Below are 19,921 nucleotides of genomic sequence, written 5' to 3'. Positions count from 1 at the left end.
GCCATCTGTCACTGCAGACTTATATGGCCGAAACTTATTTATAGCCCATCTAATTCTATTTGGTCTTATGATTGCTGTGGCTATTTCCAAATTTGTGGCCTAGTAAGCGTTTGGTCTATGTTGGTTTGCCTATCTGCATCGTCCAGAATTGTTGAGCCCGAAAAGTGCGTGTTTATCAGTTCTCTAAGACTTTCCTTTTTGGTGTCCGTTAATTTGCCATTGGCTTTATTTGGGAAACCTACTTCTTTCGTTGGTATTTCTCACCATCCTTTGCTAGGACTTTATGGCTTCGAGAACATGCCAGGATATCTGTAATCTCCTCGCAAAACTCTCTTCATGAATTCCTTTTAGCTTTCCGAATTTCTTTATTGTATAACGTTAGCTACCTATAGGCATCCAATCTTGGTTACTTTTGGCTTTATTAAATAAGTTTCGGACTTCCGACCTCATCTTCTTTAAGCCGTTGTTCCAGCAAACTGTATTACTGCCCGTACTTTTCCTTTAAAAACCTTTTTTCTCGAAATTTATTTCCGTATAGAATTATTTCATATCATTTTTCTGTTCATGTTCTTCTAGCTTTTCAATCTATTCTTTATTTTGTTTCTTTTTTCTAAATCTTAAATATCCAATTCCTCTTTCTAAATTTTAAGCCTTGTTTGATTTTTTTGTTCTATTAGCCTCCGACAGTCTTCGTCATACGATAATTTTTAACTAGGTTCTTTTCTTTCTCCCTCTACTTCTTTTGCAGCTGTTAAAACTGTTTGTTTGAACACCCTCCACTTATCTGCGATATTTCTAGTTGCTAATTATTTGAATCTGCTAAATGAGACAGATTACATCGCTTATTGTACTCGTATCCATCGGATTTCTGTCAAGATTTTAGAATATTTTAATGCAGATATTACTAATTGTAAGTGATAAGGAAATGCTATGGAAAATTATATGAAAAAATCTCTAAATAACAAAGTAGAGGTTAAAAACGAAATATTTAGGATCACAAAATATTCAAATTATAAAATATGACTTTTTCCAAATAATACATATCTCAATTTTATTAAAAAAAAAAAATCAGAAGACATAAAATTGTTTCATCGTCGAAGGAAAATAATAGTTTTGCTGATATGTACCTATATATATTTTAATCTTTGTGCATTTCTTCACTTACTCCTACGTAAATATTTTAAACAATTCTCTTTAATGACAAACGCTTACTAAAAACATTTGGCGTCAACCTTTTTGTCTGTTTTAAGTAATATCCAGGTTGTAGTTGACAAATTTGAGTAATGCAAATGATGTCAAGGTGTATGATATATGATTTAGTTAAAATTTAAATGCAAGATGAAAATGATAATATCTTTCAAACGTGTATTTCATCTCATTAAGTGTACTTACATTATCTGTAAGACATTGGTACATGTAATTCTAGAATACCTAGTTATCTCGTTGCGTATCTCTTGTTTAAAAGTTATTTTTACGTCACATGTTAAATTTATAACCTTTTTGAAAGATATACCATTTTACTTATTTTATTCTGTACATTTTACAGATGTGTAGTGACTATGAGCGTTCATAGTCTTCCAGGTTTTATGTTGCTCTTTTGGAGCGGGCTTTCTCTATTGTGGGTTATTTATACTACAGTCACTAAGTTTGCTTTCTACCATTAGTACAGTATAAATCCCAATGCAAGTCATTATCTACGTCAGAGATCTAAGTTGACATTGCTGCTAAATTACAAAAAATTCCTGAATTCATTGTGAATCGAATTTATCACATAATTATTGCTTGTGTGGATTATACACATAAATACAACATTATAAAAGAAATTAATCTTAAATGTAAATAAATAAAAAAATTAAAATAGAAAATAGAAAATAAGAATTAAGTAATAATTTTACGTTAAAAACAATTTAAGCCGCTTGTGTAGTATAAAGAATTAAAATAGAACAAAAAAAACAACACTTTCTTCATGACTTACTTACTTTGAAATATTTCAATAATTTTAAATATTACAACTAAATTTTGAAATATTAATCAATCTTTTTTCTTTAGCTTTATTTTCAGTTTCAGTTTATCGATCGATAGATTACAATTGTGCATATGATGATTTTTTATAATTTGTCTTCTTCTTCTTTTTATATAGACATGTCTGGTTTTCAATGTGCCTCCAGTAAGTTGTCGTTCCATTGTTTTCGTGGTCTTTCTACTGATCACTTCCTATTGGGGAACCGTCTCTTGACGTCTTCACTATCTATTTGTTGTCATTCGGCTTATATGATCGTTCCATTCTACTCTTCTATTACGCGTATGTCATTATTGGTCTGATGACTGTATTGTAAATTTTGCCTTTCGTTTCTTCTCCGATATTTTTATTCCTCCATATTGTTTTATTCTAAGTTAGATAATTACCAATCAAGAGAGCAAGCCGGTTTTAGAAAAGGATTCAGTACAAGCGACCATCTGCGTACGATAAAAATAATAATTAAAAAGGCCAACGAATATCAAATCCCAATGTATAGGGCATTTGTAGACTTTGAAAAAGCATTCGATAGGGTGAAACATTGAGCAGTAAAGAAATCTTTACAAAATGGGAGAATAGACTATAGATACACGGACTTAATTTCCAATATACATGATCAACCAACAACATCCATCAAAATAGTTGAACAAACGGAGCCCATTAAGATACGGTGAGGAATCAGATAGGGTGACACTATATCACCCAAACTATTCAATCAAGCTTTGGAAGACGTTATGAGGAAATTACAATGGGAAAAACGGGGTATTAACATAAATGGCCAATACTTGAATCACTTGAGATATGCAGACGACAATGTATTAATAACAGATAAAAATGAAGAATTACAAAATATGATGGATGAATTAAATAGCGAATCAACAAAAATAGGTCTACAAATGAATTATAACGAAAATTATGACCAACCAACCAGAAGAATGAATAATTACAATTGCACAAACAACTATAGAACAAGTAAAAAATATGTATATTTGGGACAACTGGTTAAATTAAATAAAGAAAATCAGACAGGAGAAATAAAGACTTGGATCCGCAACAAAACATAAGTGAACGATGTATTAACGCAGATAGCAAAACTTAAATGGAAGTTCGCTGGACATACCATAAGACAGAAAGACGACAGATGGAATAAGATGATTATACACTGGAGACCATATAGTTACAAACGAAAAAGAGGAAGGCCACAAATGAGATGGACAGATGACTTGAAGAAACACGCAGGCCCGAAGTGGATACAAACTGCCTACAATAGAGAGACGTGGAAGAAGAAAAAGGAGGTCGATGTCCAAAATTGGACAGCAAGGGCTGTATAGATAGATATATAGATTGTTTCATTCAGTTAGTCTGTGGCTCTGTTTGCTCTATTCAGTTGATCTTCCACTTCAGATTCGAGCTTTCCGTAGCTAGATAATGTGATGCCTAGATATTTAAACTCCATCACTTGTTCTATTATCTGACCTTTCAGCTCCTATTTACATCTTAGTAAATTTGGTGTTGTAACCATGCATTTTGTTTTTTTTTTTTTTGGGGACCTTAGAAGGTTAAATTTTCTGGCGGTTATATTAAATTGGTGCGTAAATTATGTAAACCATTTTCACTCTGAGACAGTATTATTGCGGCATCTGCATAGCAGATTATTTTAAGTTTTTTTTTCTCCTATTTGGTATCCTTTTTTAGTTTTTACTTTTTTTATTATTTCATCCGTAATCAGGTTGAAGAATAGAGGCCTCAGGAAATCTCCCTGTCTTATCCCATTGCCAGCTTCAATAGGGTCGGTTAGTTCTTCTTCTACTTTTACTTTAATTGTATTGTTTTGATAGATATTTTCGATTATTTTGATTATTCCTAGAGGTATCTCTCTTGCATACAGTAAGTGAATAACGTCTTTTAATTAGACCAGGTCAAATGCCTTCTTAAGGTCCACGAAACATAGATATGCCGATTTGTTGTATTCTAATGATGTCTCTTGCACTTGCCTCATTATAAATATAGCGACGGTGCATGATCTTCCTGACCTAAAACCTTGTTGTTCTTCTGTTAGTGTTATAATTTTATTCTGTTTATTTGTTATCACTTTGGTTGTTAATTTTAGTGTTGTGTTTTAATAAATTAATTCCTCTGTAATTTTCCGGGTCCGAGTTGTCTCCCTTTTTGAAGAGAGGTATTAGGATGCTTGATCTCCATTCTTGAGTAATTCTGTTTTGTTCTATAACTTTTTGGATTAGTTTTAATAGTTGTTTGGTCAGATCTGGTCCTTCGAACTTTAGGAGTTCGTTCGTTATTCTGTCCTCTCCTGTTGTTTTTGTATTTTTTAATTTCCTTAATGCTTCCTTTACCTCTTTCTCCTCAATATTTATTTCTTCGTTTGTCGTCACCTCTGGTGTTGGTTTTTCATTATCGTCACCTTTAGCAAATAGGGATCGAAAGTAGTCTATCCATGTTTCCTTTTAAATATGTTTCATTTTTATTCGCTCGTAAATCTCTTTTCTTTGTCCTCTGGTCATTCTCCATATTTCTTTTTGTGTAGAAGAAGTAGAAGTCGTGCTTCATCTATTTTAAGAAGCTCTGTCAGTGTTTTTTTTTTGATATGTTAGTGTTCGTTACTTTCCTCGTCAACAAAATCACCTATTACAGTCAACAATATGGACTAAATATAAACGTTAAGAAGACAAAGCTTATGATAATTAGCAAGAAAAGGATATCAGAAGGTTAACTCTACGTCTAACAATCCCCTGTAGAAAGAGTGACGCACTACAACTACCTCGACACCATAATAAATGAAGAATGGACCAACAACCAGGAGATTAGAGCACGTATCGGAAACGCTAGATCCACCTTCAATTGGATGGGGGCGTTTTTTAAGAGTCACAACCTCTCTCTTGATACAAAAGTAAGAATGCTGCGATGAAACGTCTTCTCTGTCCTTTTTTATGGTGTTGAATCGTAGACCTTGAACGAAGATATGTGCAGTAAACTGGAAGCATTTGAGATTTGGCTATATCGGAGAATGCTTAAGATCCCGTGGACTGACCGAGTCACAAATGAGGAGGTCTTCAGAAGAATGAATAAGAACCGAGACGTACTGACCACCATCAAATCTCGAAAGTTACAGTTCTTCGGACATATTATGCTAAATGCATACAGATATGATCTCCTTTAAGTCATCCTGCAAGAAAAAATATTTGGAAAACGAGGTCCAGGAAGAAGAAGAATATCTTGGCTAAACAACCTCAGAATCTGGTTTTATACAACATCTGTGCAGCTTTTCCGCGCTGCTGCAGATAAGATAAAGATTGCCATGATGATCGCCAACATTCGTAACAGATAGGCACATCAAGAAGAAGAAGACTCTACTTATTTTTCCGTCAGATTTTCCCTGGACCAATAACTTCTCCATATAGCATCACGTTCTTTATGCAAAATGAGTTCATGTATACTTTGATTTTTGAAGCAATATTCAAATTGTTTGATTGCTTTTTATTTAAGAGAATACAAAATATTCTTCTATTTTTATGTTTACCTGTTATATATACTTTTAATTTTCTCAATGTTGTTCTGAAGCTATTTTCTTATGGTATCTTAAAGCAATTGACAAATTTTTATTGAGAATAAACCATAATTTTAAAATCAGTTTATTTGACGTTTCGATTTTGACTTCGGAAATTGTTCTCAATATCAAAAACATTATTCTTCTATAGAAGACATGTACTCCTATAGCAATTATAATTATTAATAATAATTATCAATAAGCACAAAATACACGTAAACATTGGTAGAATTTTAATAATATTTAACATGTCATTAAATAAATTATCTATTCTACAAAGTACTATTTAGACGATCGTCGTAGCACTTTGTTCATGCTCGTTAACCGACAGCAATAAATCAACATATTCAGAGCAAATCAAACGGTTTCTAAAAATGTTTCACAACTTTATGCATACTTCATTTTATATCTGATCGAATTTTCTTTGTTTAAAAACCAGTCAATATCTTACACAAATTATAAAAATATCAGATAACAAATTAGAGCGTTTTTATTTTGTTTATATATATACCACAAATCACAAAATCAATTGCCCACGCCAATAAACACATTATACTTCGTTTGAAAATTATTAACAGCACAGTTTTTAAGGCACAGCTAATAGTGCTAATAAACACAATTTTCCTTTTTTTTATTTTCTTGGACATGGTACAGAAAGAAGAAGAAAATAACATATAGGAATATGTAATCGTAAATGAAAAAGCTGAACTAACCAGAATGACATAGAGAGGGAGAATTTTTTAATGTACTTATCGCTAGAGCAACAACAACAATCTGAATGAATTTGACATTCAGTCGAAGTGGTTGTAACAAAAATTGTATAGACGGACTTTTAAAATTTAGAAAGAATGAGGGGTTGACGGATGTAGTGGCCAATGTAACAAAAATGAAAGAGATGTGCTCACAACACAATATTGTGAGACTTAATGCCGCTTGGCTAGCAGGCTATGTCAGAGGATGACCATTTAAACTCATCTGCGTGCTTCTAAAAGACAGTTACCTAGAAATAAATATGAACAACTGATAGAATTAAGGATAAGTGAACAAGAAAAGAGTACTAAAATAAAGAATGAACCAAAAAAAATTGTGGGTGTCAGAAAAATATCATGGTTACTTCCCAAAGTATATTATATTGCTGTAATGGTTGCTTTAATTGATTTATGAAAATGGGAGGGAAAAAAATAATAATGACACAGATATTATGTACAACCCAATTTAATTCCTACTTTGTTATGGAAAATATACAATTTACAATTAATTTAACCTATATTACCCTTCACCTATTATGTACAGCCTAAACCTAACTTTAAATATATTGACATCCTCAATTATAAACTATTAAATAAACCCTTGTATGTAAACCTTAGCAGTAAATTGTAATAATATAAAAAAATAAAACCCCTAACTTTGAAAGTACAACCGACTCGCCTACTGGAAACTATTTCTACACTTCGGCACTCGATTAAAAAATATCGCATGTGATACGAGAAACTAAGTATTTATAAAAAAATAACGCTCTGGTTAGATGTGTGCAATAGTGTTAGATTTGTACACAAATACCTTACGAAGAGATCTAAAGGGGTATTACAGCCTTCTCTGGTAAATAATTATGTTTAATTAAAATAATATTAAATAATTATTATGATTAATATCCAGATTTAGCCATATGGCTCACACTCCCTCTAAGAGGAAAATTCACTCATCTCAGATACCTACGGTATCAAAAGGATTGAGCTCTGGTGGGACTCTTTTCGTGTTATCGAGCCCTAGACGATTGGTACGATGGAGTATCATCCAAAAATTTTCGTACACATCTGGACGTTGAGAGTTGTACAGCTTTCTGCATGGTCTTGTAGAGACGTTCATTCAGACCTAGCTTTTTTATATTTTCTAGGAGGTTCTTCGGAATGACTCCAGTAGTAGAGAGAATAATAGGTATTGTCTAGGTACCTACTTTCCATTCTCCACTGTCTTCGTATTTGAATTTCCAGATCCCTGTACTTGGCGATCTTTTCGTTGTGTTTAATACGAAGATTATTATTGTTGGTTATCGCCACATCAATTAGTGTTATTTGTCTCTTTAGTTTATTAACTAGTATGAGATCTGGTCTATTAGGCACCACTGTTTGGTGTGTGAGCACAGTGCGGTCCCAGTATAGCCTGTAGTTGTCATTCTCAGGTATACTTTCAGAAACGTATTGATAACATGGGAGATGGTTTTTTGGAGAAGTCCCAGTTTGATGGCTATCTCTTGATGAAGGATCTTTACTACTAAAAGCAGTATTAATACTTATATTCGGTTGCATCAAATGCCTGGCAGCCACCGGTAAGATGTTGGAGGGTTTCTTGAGCTTGACATCCATATCGGCATTGGTCATTTTGGACCTGAGAGTCTTTGACGATATATGTCAGGTAATTTTTGGTTGGTATAACCTGATCCTGAATGGCGAGTAATGAACCTTCTGTTTCAGGAAACATCTTTCCTAATTTCAGCCAATAGTTCGGCGCCATATTGTCGACATAGTCTTGACTGACCTCATTGAGATATCGCCCGTGCAGAGGTTTACCCATCTAGGTGCGCATTTTTTTGCCATTGGTAAGATGGTTTATACGCATTTCTGGTTCCCTCAGTTTGATCGGTTTTATATCATCTACTGCACATATCGCGCGATGTAGAGTAGATATCTCAGCCTGCACCTGAAAATAAATTCTTAAATTAGTAATCTGTTTTTCTAGTTGCTCACTTATATCCAAGTCCTTGGGCTCCTAAATACCGCGGTAATGTCGTTCTTTTTACTGCACTTCGAGGATGGTGTTTTTATGCCTTTGAGAGGTGTGTTCGCACTTTCGCTGAAAATTTTTTATATCCGTTTTTGTCACTTAACAATACCAAATGAGTAGCTAAGCGCGAAACATGCGTAGGTGTTTAGTGCCTTAAACAAATTTTTAGTGTTAAGGTGTGAACAAAGCAGCTGTTTTACCCTTCGTATAAACTCAGTAGTTATCTCAGTTTTAATTTGCTTATGGTCAATCTTCAGCACTTGCTTTATACCGAGGTATTTGTACATATCATTTTGACCCATGTTCTCAATGTTCTGTCTGTTTTGCATATCGAATCAGCCGGGCTGAACCTTTCCTTTGATTATATTTAAGGCACGGCACTTGTCAAGACCAAAGTGCATAATAATACCATTAGAGAAATTTTCTACTGTTTTCAGCATCTGATCCGAGTGGCTTCGAGTAGAAGCCATTAGTTTTAAATCATCTATATACTATAGATGATTAAGCTTTGCCACAACAGTAGTGTTATTTTTGATGCTAAAACCTGTGTCAGTTAAGTTCAGTAGCTGGAATAGGGGGTTCATCGCTAGACAAAACTACAGTGGGCTCACGAGTCTCCTTGAAATAGGCCCCGGTTAATTGCAATATTTTCAGTTTCGATATTTTTTTTTCACCAGGTATTTGGAGGTGAATTTTTTTCTTCCAACCTGACATTAAATGTTCTAAAAAGGTCACTATGTTATCATCGACTTTAAATATTTTTAATATATCTATAAGTCATTTATGCGGCACTTAATCAAACGCTTTCTTGTAGTAGATGAAAGCAGTAAAGAGATTCCTTTTTTTGCTATATGCTTGGTTAGAAATGACAGAGTCGATGATAAGTTGTTCTTTGTAGCCCATGGAACCCTTAGCGCACCCTTTTTGTTGAGGCTCAATGATACTGTTTAGAGCACAGTGTTGGTAGATACGCCGGGCTACACAGGATGTGACCAATTTATAAAGAGTTGGAAGACAAGTAATTAGGCGATACTTGGTTGAATCTTGGGTGTTATTTTGATCTTTTGGTATTAAATAAGTTGTTTTCTGGGTTAGTAAAGATGGTATTTCCTGCGGATTAGAAATACTGTGATTAACTAATGCTGATAAGCACTCATGAATACTCCAGAACTTCTTAAACCAGAAGTTCTGAACGCCGTCTGATCCAGGAGATTTCCAGTTATGAAGCTCTTTGATAATATTTGAAACTTCAGTAGTTAAGGATTTTTAGGTAGCAGTAACGTAATGTTGGCAGTTGTGCGCCATATCTTCGATCCATCCAGCATTGGTGTTAAGAGCAGCTGGTATAAAGAGTTAATTTCCCCAAAACTCATGGATTTCTTCTTGGTTTGGGTACGATTTATTGACACTTTCTGCAGTAGAATTGAGTTTGCGATAAAACGCCTTCTCGGCATTCTCAAAAAGCGTATTGTCGAATTTTCGTTTGTTACTTATTTTGTATCTCCTTAGTCGGTCTGAGTAAATGGAAAGTTTTTGTTTTAATGTATCCAGGCACTGTTGTGCTGTGTTGTTTTCTGGATTATATTGTGAGTGTCTTGTGGTAGTTAGCAATATTTCTTCAGCTACTCTGATTACTTTTCTACTTGATTAGTATTATGACTATTATTATTATGCAATTTAAATAAGTAAATATAACAAAAATTAAATGTGACAAAAACAGAAGTGTTAAGAGACTACTGTCGATTCCTAACCTTTGGTAGGGACAACATCATCATCATCATCATCATCATTCAATCTTCGCTTATCCACTGCTGGACATAGATCTCCCTCATAATTTTCCATCTATTTCGATCTTGTGCCTCTTGCATCCAATTCCTATGACAACGTTTTAGATCGTCAGTCCAACGTGTTGGAGGACGACATCTGCTTCGGTAGGCATCATCTCTTGGTCTCCATTCCAGTATCTGCTTTGTCCATCTATTATCTGTCATTCGAGCCACGTGACCTGCCCAGTTCCATTTCAGTGTTGCTACTCTCTCTACTGCATCAGCCACTCCTGTTCTTTGTCGTAGCTGGCGATTTGGGATCTTGTCTCGTAGTGAAACGCCCAACATAGTACGCTCCATCGCCCTTTGACACACACGGATCTTTTGAACTGTTCTCCTTGGCATGGTCAATGTTTCCGCACCGAAGTTAACACTGGCAAAACACACTGATTAAACGTTTTTCTTTTAAGGCATATTGGTATATCAGATGATTTGAAAATATGGTTCAGCTTGCCAAAGGCTGCCCAAGTCAGTCTTATACGACGGAGAAGCTCAACGGTTTGGTTATCTTTTCCTATGCGAATCTCATGACCTAGGTATTTATAGGCCATTACCTGGTCTATGGATCTTGTTCCTACGCATATATCTTCGCTGACTACAAGATTTGTCATCATCTGGGTTTTAGATATATTTATTTTCAATCCCCCTTCTAGCGAGGAAAGGTAGGGACAACACTGCAGAGAATTTTAATCCAAACCAATACTTTATTAAAAAGGAAAAATTAAAACCAAATTCTCGTTACAGCAAAACCAAAACCCCAACTAAAAATTATTCCTCATCCCGATTTGACTTACGATGAATGTCCTAACTCATATAGCATACGGTGGTATGTGGCGGAGCCAATTACTGAACAAAAATTATTAAAACCAAAACAATTGTACTTCTTTTCCTTTTAAATTACTAAAAAAAAACTTTGTTCTGCAACTGAAACAATTTCATTAAAAAAAACGCACAAAACGGATTCTTAAAACTGTTGTGTCCAGTAAGGTGGACACCGCCACTATGCTACAGGTGTTGCTAGTTATAAGTCTTAATCGGAAATGAATATAACGTGGAAGAGCGTGTCAGATCTCAAGTCCAGTTGCTAATGCCAAATTCTATCATAGTTATCAAATTGAAATTTCTATACAGGTAATATGGATTGTCTAACTACTAGTGGTTATAAAAGACTATTGATGTTTAAATTATAATTAGAAAGTGACGAACGTCACATGGTTAAATCAAGCATCAAGCTAATTTTATTACTCACTCCACTCTTTTATAATACTCCGAAATTATCAACGTCTTCTTATTTTAAATTCATTTATTCCAATATTAAATTATTTTTCACCTATTAATTTCGCACTAAAACAAATCATGGTAAATGTTCTGCTTACCCATATAAATAATATACAGGGTGAGTCATAACTATTGGGACATAGACTAAGGACAGGTTATTTGGACCAAAATATGGCTATTGGGCCAAATATGCCTTAATAAAATGTTACTGAGAAAAAAGATACAGGGTGTTAAAGTTAATTTTTGTTTTTCGTTTTTTGCTAATAGTTTCCCTGTATATTTATAAATTGCTATCAGAATTGGCACAGAGGCATAATCTTAGACCAGAAATAGTATTTTATTTACAATTTTACGTTTTGTCATAGAGGGCGCCATGTGGATCATTCCTAATGATCAAATTGAGTCTAAACTTTTTCTGATGAAACTTTTTAGTAATTTTTATTAGAAAATATGACGTAAACATCATTTTTACGTAAAATAATGTTTACTCTTGTTTAAACATGATAATTTCAACCGTTTTCGATATAAACGCAGTCGAACTGCTTAGAGTCTTAAAAAAGGATTTTGAAATATTATTTCATTTATGAAAAGTATGCTTTGGACTGTCAAATAATTGTTGTTATTAAATGTTATTTGTTCAGAGTAAATTATTTTTGATGTGGCAGTGTAGTGTAATGTTGTATTTTTTAAAAGTAATCATTACTTTTTTTTATTGAAATGCCTCGTCACAATCATTTTACTAATGAAGAAATGCGAGATATGATTTGCGTATACGCACAAGAAAATTTTTGCGGTCGTTCGGCAGCCAGAAGGTATGGAATATTATACGCAAACAAAAGGCAACCAAATCACAAAACTTTTGCAAGATTATATAGTAGTTTAAGTGAAACTGTGTCATTTCACACTAAAAATCGGGGTGGTCGAAATAAACAAATCACACCTAATCAAGAAGATGAACTTTTGGTTCGAGTAGATGAAAATCCTGAAATAAGTTCACGACATCTATCAGCAGCAACAGGAGTAAGTCAGTCGTCTATTGTTAGAATTCTAAAAAAAGAGAACCTCCATCCTTATCACTTCACTCCTATTCAAAATTTACTTCCAACAGATCTTCCACGACGGTTACAGTTTTGCCAAAGTATTCTGAATAAACATCGCAATGACACTTTATTAAGAATATTATCTTCACCGACGAAGCAACTTTTACCAGACGAGGGGGTTTTAATTGGCGAAATAGTCATTATTGGGAAGAAGAAAACCCGCATGCTATTAAAGCTAGACATTTTCACCATGAGTTTAAATTGAATATTTGGTGTGGCATTATAGGCGACCAACTACTAGGGCCTTATGTTCTTCCTCCGAATTTAAAAGGAGATTCTTATTTATTCTTTTTGGAAAATACTCTTAGTGATATTTTAGATGATCTGTCACTGGATGTAAGAAGAAAAATGTGGTTTATGCAGGATGGAGCGCCACCTCATTTTTCATTAGCTGTTAGAAATCATCTTAATGACGTATTTCCTCAACGATGGATTGGCAGAGGCAGTGATTTTCAATGGCCACCAAGAAGTCCTGAGTACAACCCGCTAGATGTTTATTTTTGGGGACATATGAAGTCCTTAGTTTCATCATCCAGCCCCATTTTCACATCCATTGTTGGATATAGGCCTCCTCCAAACGTCTCCAGTTCTCTCTATCTCTAGCTGCTGCAATCCAGTTTGTTTCTATTCTCCTTAGGTCGTCGGTCCATCGGGTGGGTGGTCTGCCTCAACTTCGCTTGTCGGCTCTTGGTCTCCACTCCAATAATCTCTTCGTCCATCTTCCGTCTTCCATTCTAGCAACATGTCCAGCCCACCTCCAGTCCTTAGTTTGTGCCAATGAAATTATTACACGAGACGAACTTTGGAGATACATTCAAAATGCAGCTAATCTTATAAGGGGACAGAATAATATTTTTTTTAACGTCCGAAAATCCTTTATACAAAGAATTAGAAAAGGCATAGAAATCGGAGGAGACCATGTAGAACATTTAGTTTGAGTTTTTGTGAGTTCTTTTAAGTTAAAGTGTATTTAATTTTTATTTATCGTCAAAACGGAAACCTTACGTTAGTTGCAACTTTGTTTATTAGTTTGGTATTTAATAGTGGAATTGTAAATAAAATACTATTTCTTGTCTAAGATTATGCCTCTGTGCCAATTTTGATAGCAATTTATAAATATACAGGGAAACTATTAGCAAAAAACGAAAAACAAAAATTAACTTTAACACTCTGTATCTTTTTTCTCAGCAACATTTTATTAAGGAATATTTGGCCCAATAGCCATATTTTGGCCCAAATAACCTGTCGTTAGTCTATGTCCCAATAGTTATGACTCACCCTGTATAACACAAGGTGTAACTTTGTAAGTACTGCAATAACTGCAAGTACTGCAGTACTTATTTAAATGGTGTTGGTCCTTTAAAAATAAATTGATGTGAGTTCGTGAACCATTTGCATTTCTAATGACTTAAGTAACGATAATTATTTAATTTACAGGAGGCCACGGAACGTTTTCTAATTTAATTAATAATCTGGTGCATGTTATTATGTACTTTTACTACATGGTTGCAGCAATGGGCCCGGAATATCAAAAATACGTCTGGTGGAAAAAGCATTTGACAACTTTACAATTGGTAAGTCTGTTAGTATGGTTGTGAGTGTGTATATGTTTTTAAGAAATAAAGCATGATTTTTATGGTATACAAAATGAAATATAGCGCTTGGTAAAGAGCCGAAGAATGGAAGCGAAGGAATTAATAGACCCGAAATACATAGAAAAGATACATGTACTGACAAAAAATGAAATTACAACCAGAAATGAAAAAAATTACCACAAACGACGAAGTTCATATAAACACGCAGAAAGTATGGTAAACACGTGGCCATTTAGTTTTATTATTTCTCAATATTCCAGATCAAACCCATTAATTGACATATTTTTTTCAGCTTCAATTTGGATTGGTATTCGCCCACTCTGCTCAACTCCTCTGGCTCGACTGTGGATATCCTAAATGGGTGGGATACTTTCTTCTAATCCACTCGACGATATTCTTCGCTCTATTTCTGAACTTCTATTTCCAGACATACAAAAAGAGTTCGAAGCTCAAAGAAGTAAAACAAGACTAATATTTAAATAATAGGATAATAGGCTATCTTTAATTTATTGTACAGTTTTATAGAAATTTGTATAAATGTGTTGTGATGGGAGAGTAATAACCCTATCTTAATATGAAAGAAAGAAACAGCAAAAAATATAAGATTTCTTGAGCAATATGGAGGGCCTCTGCATTTAGTTGAATCCATTTTCCTTTAAAAATATTTTCAAATTAGTTTAAAATCTTTTATATCGTGACTAGATTTAGGCAAATATGTAAATGGAGATGCATTATCCAAAAATATACATTTATTATAGAAAATACCATACAATAACTGTGGCGCACCCGGGGGGGTGGTTTTGGGGTTTATTTACACGAAGTTATTTTGTTGCATTCTTGATATATATTTAGTTTTCTGAGTATTAATCAAAAAGGATATTAGAAACAGCAGAGATGAAAACGCTTAGAAAAATTGGTGCTAAGATACTATGGGACAGAGCTAGAAGTACAGATATACGACGCAGATGCAAGGTGGAGAACAACAAGAACTGAGTAAGAAATAGAAGAGTAGAATGGAACAATCATATAAGCCGAATGACAACAAACAGAGTAGTGAAGATCGTAAGAGACGGTTCCCCAATAGGGAGACAATCAGTAGGAAGAGCACGAAAACGATGGAACGACAACTTACTGAAGGCACATTGAAAAACAGATAGAGTCATCATCATTTAACTTGGATCTATCCACTGCTGGATATAGGTCTCCCTCAGTCTTTTCCATGTATTTCTGTTTTGTGCTGTTTGCATCCAATTTTTGTCGATCCGTTTTATGTCATCAGACCATCTTGTTGGTGGACGACCTCTACTTCGATGTGCTTCTTGTCTCGGTCTCCACTGTATTATTCGCTGTGTCCATCTGTTATCCGACATTCTAGCTATGTGCCCCGCCCAGTTCCACCTAAGGGTCATAATTCTTTCTATGGCATCTGTCACTCCTGTTCTCCGTCTTATTTCCTTGTTCGAGTGCCTAACATCGATCGTTCCATGGCTCTTTGGGTAACACAAATTTTATTTCTTACTTTCTTGGTTAGTGTTAATGTCTCTGCACCATATGTAAGTACTGACAACACGCACTGATTAAAGACTTTTCTTTTAAGACACATAGGCAGTTCTGATTTAAGAACATAGCTTAGCTTGCCGAATGCCACCCAAGTGAGTCCTATCTTCTTAAAGTGCCCTCTCCTCAATGGAGGTTGGCTACTACAATTTTAAAATCTTCTCTATCTTCAGCTGTTCTTATTAGCTGTTCAAAATTTAGCCCTGTCCATTGTCGGATGTTTCTGAGCCACGATAGTCTTTTCCTTCCTAGGCCTCTCTTTCCCTCGATTTTTCCTTTCACTATAAGTTGGGCATATTGGTACTTATTATTTCTCAGTATGTGGCCTAGGTATGATGTTTTTCTAACTTTTACTGTGTTAAAAAGTTCTCTTTCCTTGCCTATTCTATGCAGCACTTCTTCGTTTGAGGTATGCGATGTCCATGAAATTTTGAGCATTCTCCGGTAGATCCACATTTCAAAGGCCTCCAATTTATTTACGGTTGATGTTTTTAGAGTCCACGTTTCAACTGCATATAGAAGAGTCGACCAGACGTAGCATTTTGATAAACGTAGTCGAATTTCGAGTTTTATTCGAGAATCACAAAGCAGTTTTTTTATTTTTTCGAAAGATTTTCTGGCCTGTTCTATTCTCGATCTTATTTCTAGATCAGGATTTAGGCTGCTATCGATCCAACATCCCAGGTACTTAAATCTATTGACCTGTTCTAAAATGTGCCCATTTATTGTGCAAGGTTGAGGTACGTTTTGATTTTTTCGGATTGACATCACTTTGGTTTTTTTAATGTTTATTTTCATACCAAATTGCTCACAGGTCGAGTTGGTCTTGTCGATGAGTCGTTGTAGACCTACGTCGGAATCCGCAATTAACACTGTATCATCGGCGTATCTGATACTGTTGATATTTACGCCATTCACCTTGACTCCATCCTTGGAATCCTCCAATGCTTCTTTAAATAGAAACTCGGAGTAAAGATTAAACAGCAGAGGCGACAGAACACATCCTTGTCTAACTCCCCTCCTAATTTCTACTTCTGCGGATGTGGAACCTTCGATCCTAACTCTGGCGTTTTGGTTCCAGTACAAGTTTTTTAAGATATTGATGTCTTTTCCATCTAAACCGACTTCTTGCAAACGTTCTAATAGTAGGTCGTGTCTTACTCTATCAAATGCTTTTTCGAAGTCTATAAAGCATATAAATATATCTTTCTGTTGGTCGTAGCATTTTTGGGCGAGAACTAGTAAACTGAACAGGGCTTCTCTCGTTCCCATGCCGGCTCTGAATCCAAACTGTTCGTCTCCGATGATTGTTTCGCACTTTCTATAGATACGATTATGTACTATTTTTAGTAGGACTTTTACTGCATGACTCATAAGGCTTATCAGACGGAACTCATTGCAGTGTTGTGGGTTTGGCTTTTTTGGTAGTGGGATGAATATTGACTCCAGCCAATCTTGGGGTATTTTACCTGTATCATAAATGCGATTGAATAAAAGGACAAATATTTCGATATTTTCTTCGCTGATTAATTTTAACGTTTCTGGGTATATTCCGTCTGGACCTGGGCTTTTATTTGTTTTAAGATGATTAATTGCATTTATGATTTCAGATTTCAGAATTGTTGGCCCTTCGTTGTTATTTTCCAATCTTGGTTCTTCTCGTATGTCGTGAAAAAGAATTTTAATATAGTTTTCCCATTCTTTCAGTTTGTCTTCCGTTGATTCTAGCAGTTTGCCATCCGTGTTCAGCATGGTGTGAAAAGTCGTTCTCTTGGTAGTCGATGTAAACTCTTTTACCTTTTTATGTAAATTAAAAAAATCGTGCCTTTGTTGTAGTTCTTCTATTTCCACGCATTTTGTTTCCAGCCATTTCTCTTTTGCTTCGGTTATTTTTTTTCGAATTATTCTATTTAGTCTTTTGTATTCTCCGTCCTTGTCATTTTTTACTAGGCCTCCGCCTATGCGGCGGCTTAGTTCGCACGTTTGATTATCTCTTCCTATGCGTATCTCATGTCCTAAGTACTTATATGAGGTGGTTTCTTCAATATGCATGCCATTTACTGAAATCTTTTCGCTTAACACAAGATTTGTCATGATTTGTGTTTTTGTGTGGTTGATTTTTAATCCTACTTATAGGGAGGCTAGGTATAGTTTCTCCAGTTGCGATACTGCATCTTCTTCTTCTTCTTCTTCTTCTTCTTTGTATATAGATATGACTCTATCTGCATATCTGATGCAGATAGAGTCATATCTATATAAAAAGAAGAAGAAGAAGAAGAAGAAGAAAAAGAGGAGCATTAATCATAAGTCAGATGTTTTCTATAGAGTTTTTGATACATGTAAAAGCTTCGACTGCTTCGTTTCAGGTTTATTGATTTGTTTTTGTGTGTGCTTTTGTTTTTCCTCTTTTCTCTTTACTCAATTGGCTTCACCATTACTCCGAATCTTTTTATTGATCATTTTCAAATACACGTCATACTTCTATTCGGTTACCCGTTTGCATTCCTCATCAAATTAGTTGTTTCGCTGCGCTTTGGGTACTTAACCCAACATTTCATCAGCGATCTATTGCAGCATGATTTTTATAAGCTCCCCAACGGTATTCTTAATTATTTTTGATTTAGTCTTATCGTTCCTGGCATTTGATATATGTGCTCTGTGACTCCCAGCTATAACATGGTGATCGGAATCAATATTAACACCTCTAGAACTTCTTGGAGTCTAATATTTTTTATCCATGTCTTATATCAATCAGTACGTGGTCTATCTGATTTTGGGACTGATGATCTGGGGATTTCCACGTCTCTTTATGTAGACGCTTATGTTAGAAGTATGTACTACTGACTGTCATGTCCAAAGATGCTGCGAAATTAAGTCTCGTCCTATTATTCATTTTTTGTGTATACTATAAGTTTATATGGTTGTTCTGTATATCTTTGCTGGTCCTACCTTAGCATTCATGTCATTAATAATCAACTTAAGGTCATTATTGGGACATTCTCTATATATGGCTGTTTTAATTTATCATAGAATTCTTCTATATTATCCTCGGTGAGGACATCTGAATTTATGAGACTGTATCTCTTTTGCTCATTACAAAGCCTACACCAAAGATATGTTACATTTGATGGCAGCTATAGTATATTTTATTTAAATTCTTTTGGAGAATACCAGCCCCATAACAACGTATTTTTGGTAGAGCTGTTATGTCTATCTTATATTTGTTAAGAGTGTCTAAGAGACTACGATATTCTCACGTTCCATGATCCAAATCAAATATCCATTTTATCGTTTGCCAAATCGTCTACATTTAGTCCGTCCGGTTTTGTTTTTTCAGCTCTCGCAACAATGGTTTTTAAGGGTAGGGTAGGGTTGTTATGCAACGATCAGAAAAATTTTCGACCGAAGAGGACCAGTGGGAAGACGAGCCAGAGGAAGACCAAAACTTAGGTATCAAGATAACATAGAGGATTATCTAAAATCCATTGGAGTTAAAGCATGGAGAAGAGTTGCCAGAGACTAGGGCGAATGGAAGATTGTTCTGAAGAAGGCTTTGGCTCATAACGAGCTGTAATGCCACTGATGATGAGGGTTTTTAGCCCTATGTACAACACCCGGACTTGGAAGACCAATGATTCTTCAGTAATGGTTACATACCTTAGCCAAAGAGTTCCAGACATAAGGCGCTGCAAATTCGCCTTCACCCGTTCTATCGCCGGTAGAATTTGTTAGTGTCACTGACGTTGCTTGGTATTTAATGACAGTCATCACTTGGCATACCTTCTGCCACCAAGACCTATGCAATTTTAAAACGCTATAAATTACTTCTTGTGTTTGATGATTTAAAACTTGTCGTTTTCGTACATCTTCCATCTTTTTGTGACAACGTCAAAACGCTGTACAACAGTAACTAGCAAATTATATTATGTTTTCCCCAATTTTTCGAATTTTGCCACCGTGCTCCCAGAACTCGCGTTTCTTCACTATCTTGGGCTATTGTAACAAGATTTAGAAGATAAAGAATAAAAGTAAGAAAAAAGCCACAACTTGCACTATAAGAAGTTGTATGTATGGTTTCAATTCATAATAGTTTTCTTGTTAGTAATAGGCGCTGTAGATATAACTGTATTTCATATTTTATTTTCTTTGTATTATTAATGTTAATAAAAAAGTATAGGTAATATTAAAAACATCTAACCTAG

The 19,921-nt window shown here is 34.8% G+C and overlaps 1 protein-coding gene across 2 annotated transcripts in view; it reads left to right on the top strand.

Annotated features, from left to right (window-relative positions):
- Window positions 1–15,328, top strand: part of LOC140436516 (very long chain fatty acid elongase AAEL008004) — a 134,723-nt gene extending 119,395 nt beyond the window's left edge. For both annotated transcript variants that reach the window (XM_072525401.1, XM_072525400.1), the window contains exons 6-7: window positions 14,005–14,141; window positions 14,455–15,328. In XM_072525401.1, the coding sequence (XP_072381502.1) occupies window positions 14,005–14,141; window positions 14,455–14,634 (317 nt within the window). In that variant the 3' untranslated portion in view covers window positions 14,635–15,328. The remainder of the gene's footprint in view (window positions 1–14,004; window positions 14,142–14,454) is intronic.
- The last annotated feature ends 4,593 nt before the right edge of the window (window positions 15,329–19,921 follow it).

Source organism: Diabrotica undecimpunctata, chromosome 3 (genome assembly GCF_040954645.1).
Source record: "Diabrotica undecimpunctata isolate CICGRU chromosome 3, icDiaUnde3, whole genome shotgun sequence".
Lineage (NCBI taxonomy): Eukaryota > Metazoa > Arthropoda > Insecta > Coleoptera > Chrysomelidae > Diabrotica > Diabrotica undecimpunctata.
This window is presented reverse-complemented; position numbering and strand designations above follow the sequence as displayed.